The following is a 7,379-nucleotide window of genomic DNA, read 5'->3' as shown; positions in this document are numbered from 1 at the left end:
TGTCAAACTTACAACATCGGTACTTGCTTCCCACCAGGGGTGCATGATGTTTAGCTATCTATCTGTAACTTAAATTAGACCTTTTTGTATTACTTAGTTCACTATGATTTATGCATTATAGCTCTTTTATTATATCTATAAATATAGTAACATAACTCCACAGATTTTAGTATGAAACATTGTACATCTTATTGTTATTACACCACAATACTAATTTTTATATTTCGACTGGTGCTATTGGTGTTGCAGTTGCAGGTTGTGTATCGCCTCCAAACAACATGCGATCACTGCATCGAAGATGCTTATTGTCAAAGATCCTGCGCATACGTACTAGTATGACATTTTGACCTAACATAACAAGGACAGATTTTCGCCGTACAATGTAACAAACCCACTACAGCCATTGTGTTTAATGTGATCAACAGTCGTACATTATTTAAATTACTTTTTTCCTTGTCTTTTAGATAACGTCGGGGTCTAATCGACAACAGTAGCGAAATACACAATCCATCAAAGGTTGTGGGCGTATGTTAAAAACCATGCTTACAGCTTCCAATCACACCAAAATTGTGTTATGAGGTTAGTAAACTACTGAAGAAATACTGCTAGTGTGACGGCAACATTATAGTCTTAGTTAATCACAGCTCATGACAATTTCGAATGCCATATATACTCGAGTATAAGCCGACCAGAGTATAAGCCGACCCCCCTAATTTTGCCACCAAAAACTGGGAAAACTTATTGACTCGAGTATAAGCCTAGGGTGTACAATGGAGCAGCTACCGGTGAATTTCAAAAATAAAAATAGATCATTATTTCCCCATAACTGTGCCATATAGTGCTCTGCACCGTCATATTGCCCCATATCTGTGCCCCATATATGCTCTGCAACGTTCATTTTTGCCCAATATCTGTGCCCCATACAGTGCTCTGCACCGTTCATATTGCCCCATAGATGCTGCACAGATGCCCCATAGTGCTCTGCACCGTTCATATTGACCTATAGATGCTGCACAGATGCCCCATATAGTGCTCTGCAGCGTTCATTGTGCCCCATAGATGCTGCACAGATGCCCCATATAGTGCTCTGCAGCGTTCATTGTGCCCCATCGATGCTGCACATAAATCTGTGCCATGGCCGCTGCTGCTGCAATAAAAAAAAATAAAAAAAAACACATACTCACCTCTCTTGATTGCAGCTCCCAGCATCTCGTTCCGGCGCCTCCCCGCTCTGACTGATCAGGCAGAGGGCGCCGCGCACACTATATGCGTCATCGCGCCCTCTGACCTGAACAGTCACAGCGCAGACGCCGGGAAGATGGAGCGACGCCCGGCGGCTGGAACGTGGACAGGTGAATATAACATACTCACCTAGTCCCAGCGATCCTCGCGCTGTCCCTGCCTTCCTCCCCGTCTTCTGTGCTGCAGCATCTTCCTGTCAGCGGTCACCGGCACCGCTGATTATAGAAATGAATAGGCGGCTCCGCCCCTATGGGAGGTGGAGCCGCCTATTCATTTCTGTAATGAGCGGTGCCGGTGACCGCTGACAGGAAGATGCTGCAGCACAGAAGACGGGGAGGAAGGCAGGGACAGCGCGAGGATCGCTGGGACTAGGTAAGTATACCTCAGCGCCCTCACCCCCTCACCTGACGACCCCACCGCTACCGTGGCTCGAGTATAAGCCGAGAGGGGCACTTTCAGCCCAAAAATTTGGGCTGAAAATCTCGGCTTATACTCGAGTATATACGGTATATGCCGTATTAATCACCATAAAGAGCAAGGGGAAGTACGGGATAAGTTTTTAATGCGTTTGTGTGAAGAACACATGATAGGGGAGTAGAGATGGAGGTCTTGAGATTAATGGAGGTTGCGTGTATCAAATTACCGGGACAAGATCTATAATATAACACTGGGAGCGTCACTCTGTCCCAAGCCTTTATAGACCGGGAAAGCGCAGGCGCAGTCTGGGCCTCACAGAGTGACGCTCCCATGAGATCTCAGTATGCGTAAACACTGAACGCACACCGCGATCTCCAACAGAGAAGCAGGGACCAGGAGGGTAAGTATCGGCTATCTTCACCTGTCCTCCGTTCCACCGCTGCACGCCGCCATCTTCACGATCCTCGGCCTGTGACCTTTAGTTCAGAGGGCGCGATGATGCGCTTAATGCGCGCCGGCGCCGCCCTCAGACTGACCAGTCACAGGCCGATGACCGGGAAGATGGCGGCGCACAGCGGTGGAACGGAGGACAGGTGAATATAGTAAGTGCGGGGGGGGCCAGAGCTGTTGGCGATACCGGCACCTGACCCCCACTGAGCACCGGTGTCCACGCCTGCTCATGCCCCCCAGCACTTGGCGCACAGCGACGATAGGTGCCAAGTTTTTTTTTTTTCTTTTTTGCAGCAGCATACGGGGCATACACTATAGATCATGTAATTTAAAAAAAAAAAAATTAATCGTCAATAGCTTAATCTTTTGGATTTTCGTTTTAGATTTAATTTTGTATACCGTTGGATCATATAAGCTCTCCAAGGCAAAAGAAGTTGGTGGAGAAGAGTAGGTGTCCTAGAAACAAGACTTGAGGAACACAGACGGACAAGGTGTGTAATTTTGTAGGTGGAGAGGGGGAATGAGAAAATGAATATTTGGTCTGTCAATTAGTCCTTGTAGCATGGTAATGTCAACAAGATGCAGGCTGAAGGGTGAGTATAGGCTGACGGTGTTGACCTAAAAAATGTAAATATTAGCATTAGATTTTATCGTTATTGAAGTTACGTTGCATTTGACATTCAAGTGCAAGAATAATCAACAAACAAATTTGTAGTTGTGTGGAGTGTTGTGAGAGAGGTGTAATACACCATAGCAAATGTTTTTAGTGTGATTAGGAATATAGTTGGTGATTACTAATAAATGTAATCCTTAGAAATACAGGATTAATAAAAATACTGCACCGACTACATAACTCTATACTTTATCTATGTATCTATCAGCTATCTCTCAATTATTTGTCATTACATTACTTATATCATTATCAACCTATCTGTTAACTATCTATATATAAATCTATTTTGATGTAAACTTTAAAGTTGTGATCGAGAAATGTGTTGTGTTTTATTTTGTATTAAATACTAAAAATTTTTATTTTTTATTTTTATTTGAAGGACAAATGTGAAAGACACAATGCCAAACTGCATCGTTAATGAGTGCGGTAGTGGGACTGGTAGACAGGGTCAGAGCCGTGATATAATTTTACACCCATTTCCAAAGGATGTTAAGGCAATTACGCAATGGCTTCTCCAAACTGGTCAAGTGTTTTCCAATGTTGATCTATTATCACAGAATATATTGGATGGAAACAAGAACGACAAATATCGTTTATGTTCTAAACACTTCACATCTGATTGCTACATTCACAATGTTAGTGGACGAACATTGCGTCCAAATGCTCTACCATCCATCTTCCCTCCTTTAGAAGAGGTACAATTTGTTATTCAAGAAAATTTGACTATCGGTAAACGTAGTCGTAGAAAAAGGCAACGGCAAACAGCAGAAAGTAGCAGCTCTGTTTCAACTGATACCCGTAGTTTTAACATAGAATGTTCGGATGCATCAGAAAAACAGTCCTGTAGTATTGCCACACAGACAGACTTCACACTGGAAAATTCTTCAGTATTCTACAATCAAGTATTGGGATGTGAAGGAAATAATGTTGATGAAGTAATAGCTGATGTAGAAACTTCTGGAAAGGGGGAAGAACAACCATTATTTTCCACGCCAAATTTTGAGACAGAGTTACAATCCCCATTAAAGAAAAGACATCAGGTGGAAAATTCAAATGTAAAGAAATCATTGATGTTAGAAAAGCAATTTTTACAAGGGATAAGAACACTATCACCTCTACCTTATAGTGCTGACATTTCTAGTGATGAAAATCCGAAAAATACTATTAGAGAAGATTCAGAATATATTCCAGATTTGCAAAGTGCTGTAGAATCAGATCTATTTGGTTTTGCATCTCTAAGCTTTCAAGATCAATTACCGATCCAAGGTGAGGAGTGTGTTAAAACCATAAATGAAACTGTGACTGAAAGGAAACTAATTGTTTTCGAATCCTGCTTAGATAATTTATTTAAAAAAGTGAAATGTCAAGAAGTTAACGGATGCAAACATATAATAGTAAGTGTCAGAAAAATAGTTGAGGGTAGTTACATGAAAGTTATTGGCACATGCCGACTGGGTCACCAAAGTCATATTTTTGAATCACAGCCAAAAATTGGAAATTTTGCAGCTGGAAACATATTGCTGGCTTCCGCCATTCTATTCAGCGGACTGAATTTTCAAAAAGTTCAGGAACTTTTAAACATTTTAGGAGTGTTGTCAATAAGCGAAAAAACTTTCTACAGGTACCAAAGCAAATTTTTATTCCCTGCTATTGACATTGCTTGGAAAACAGAACAAGAAAATGTTACAAAGGAAATAATTCAAAAAAACATCATAGTTTCCGGTGACGGACAATGTGACAGTCCTGGTCACAGTGCTAAATACTGTGTCTATACCGTCATGGACACCATATCTGAGAAAATAATAGACTTTGAGGTTGTGCAACAAACTCAATGCACATCGTCTGTTGCTATGGAAAATTATGGCTTCAAAATTTGTATGGATCGCCTACTCAATTCAGGATTTAAAGTCAAAATTTTTGCTTCTGATAGACACGTGAGCATAAGAAGCAAAATGCGTAAAGACTATTCTCAAATCAATCATCAATTTGATGTGTGGCATTATGCTAAATCGGTAAAGAAAAAACTAAAAGCTGCAAGTCAATCTAAGCTAAGCAAGGAGATAATTCCTTGGATAGACAAAATTGCATTACATCTCTGGTGGTCTATTAAAACCTGTAATGACAATGTTGAGTTGTTACAGGAAAAATGGTTGTCGTGCCTGCAGCACATAACAAACATACATGAGTGGGAAGGCTGCAACATGTACCACCAATGCAGTCATGGACCACTGGTAGAAGATGCAGAGGATGGTGAAATTCTGTGGCTAAAGAAAGAGACACCACCTTACATAAATATTAAGAACATTGTGACAAGCCGACAATTGTTGCAAGATTTGCCACACTTAGTGCACAATTGTCACACAGGATCTTTGGAAAATTTCCATAGCCTGGTTTTGAAATACCGACCCAAACGCATCCATTTTGGGATTGACTCAATGGAAGCACGGACAAAACTCGCTGCTCTAACACACAATTATAATGTTGGGAGACAAATTGCAACAGTAAAGGTTGCCAAAAAAAATACTGAAGCTGTGGGCACCAAACGGACAAAAATTGTGTTTCCGAAAGGAAGAAGTAGATGGATTGTACGTGATGTTTTTGATAAAGTATCGGTGGAATATTTAGAGGAACTCTCTGTAAATGTTCTGAGAATTGCAAAAGGAGAGATATCTTCTCCATGGATCTCCAGAACTCCTTGTATGCCCCCCAATGTCAGCAACAAAGAGCGTCCAAAAAAAGAAGATTTAAAAAAAAAAAGAATTTTCCGATTTAAAAATATTTAGATTATCCGAAATTTATGCTAACGAAACTAAATTGACATGAAAAAACACTAAACAAGTAGTAAAATAATAAATGTTAACATTTTTTGAAGATAACTATTACAAAGACTGATTTATAGTGAACATGTATAAACTACATGAATACTGTTTTTATTATTCCACCAAAAAGTTACCGTTATATTACAAGTGAAGATGTCAACCACAAACAACATTTTATTATTTAATTCCACCTGCATTAGGGGTTTATCTATTGAATTTGGCTACGGATGTACATAAGCCAACGTTATTACCTGAAAAATGCAAAAAACAAATTTTTATGTTATACTAACCAATGGGCGTTCCAGCAGTGGAACTGTACAATGTGCGTTTTGTTATGCTCTGTTTCCTCCAAACAAAATAGGATGACATCCTCTTCTTGTCTTGCTGTGACGGCTAGGGCCCTGGCGTATTTTGTGTGCCGTATTGCGGGCAGAGCTAATTAATGCAGTGCGCAGGCGCTGTGCGCCTCTTACCTTTCACGTCTCCTGGGCGCATCATTAATTTATAATAAGCTTTCGAGTGTGTTCAAAGTACGCCAGCACCAGAGCCACAGCAGAAACACAAGAAGAGGACAATACAGTATTAAAGGGAACCTGTCACCCAAAATTATCGTGGGTGAGGTAAGCCCACCGGCATCAGGGGCTTCTGTACAGCATTCTATAATGCAGTAGATAAGCCCCCGATGTAACCTTAGAGAAAAAGACAATACATTAAACTCAACCAAAAGGACGTACCCGATGTTGGTACGGTCAGGTGCCTCCCTTCTTCCTCCGGTGACGTCCTTTTATGGTGTTCATGGTGTGGCTCCGGCGCAGGAGTACTTTGTGAACACTGTTGAGGGCATACCAAAGTACTGCAGTACGCAGGCACTGGGAAATGTCAGAGAGGCCCGGCGCCTGTGCACGGCAGTACTTTACTCTGCCCTCAACAGGGTAGAGAAAGTACTCCTGCGCCGGATCTGTAGCTTGAATACAAGAAGAGGACGTAATCTGATTAAGATGTGAGGCGCCCGCCCTGGACCAACAGCGGGAACGCCCATTGGGTGGTTTTAATCTAACTTATTTTTATCCTCTATAAGGTAACATTGGGGGCTTATGTACTGCAATACAGAATTCATTACATAATGCTGTACATAAGCCCCTGATGCCGGTGGGCTTACCTCACCTGCCAATTTTGTGTTGATAGGTTCAATTTCAGGAAGTTTAATGGTAAAATCACATGTGTATAATTTATTTGATTTTAGTGTTTAAAATATCATATGTTCTAAATTGTATAAAATTTACTTTGATTTGTATGATCATATTAATTTGTTTAATAAAAACAAGGCTTAAATATCTGTAATTTTTTACTATGAATAAATCACCAAAAAACTTTTGTGTTTAATTTTTTTTTTAAAAATTACAAGGGAGTATATCTTAAAACTATAAAAATTGAAAAGTGTACAAGCAGGTCAATTACATTAAAGGGAATACTAAAACACAATATAGTAATGTAACTTAAAGGATCAATTCAAATTAAACGATATTGCTAGCGATCCGTGACGTTGCAGCGTCCTGGATAGTGATATCGTTGTGTTTGACACGCAGCAGCGATCTGAATCCTGCTGTGCCATCGTTGGTCGGAGCTAGAAGCCCAGAACTTTATTTCGTTGCTGGGTCACCCGCTGACATCGCTGAATCTGCGTGTGTGACGTCGATGCAGCGAGGTCTTCGCTGGTAACCAGGGTAAACATCGGGTTACTAAGCACAGGGCCGCGCTTAGTGACACGATGTTTACCC

General features: G+C 40.9%; 1 protein-coding gene across 1 annotated transcript; it reads left to right on the top strand.

Moving 5' to 3' along the window:
* Positions 1–6,463, top strand: LOC138642844 (uncharacterized). Its single transcript, XM_069731384.1, has 3 exons — positions 1–579; positions 2,493–2,600; positions 3,162–6,463. Exon 3 carries the CDS (start codon positions 3,181–3,183, stop codon positions 5,563–5,565), a length of 2,385 nt encoding a protein of 794 aa, XP_069587485.1. The 5' UTR covers positions 1–579; positions 2,493–2,600; positions 3,162–3,180; the 3' UTR covers positions 5,566–6,463.
* Positions 6,464–7,379: the final 916 nt, after the last annotated feature.

This window comes from Ranitomeya imitator, chromosome 6 (genome assembly GCF_032444005.1).
Source record: "Ranitomeya imitator isolate aRanImi1 chromosome 6, aRanImi1.pri, whole genome shotgun sequence".
In the NCBI taxonomy this organism is placed as follows: Eukaryota; Metazoa; Chordata; class Amphibia; order Anura; family Dendrobatidae; genus Ranitomeya; species Ranitomeya imitator.
This window is presented reverse-complemented; position numbering and strand designations above follow the sequence as displayed.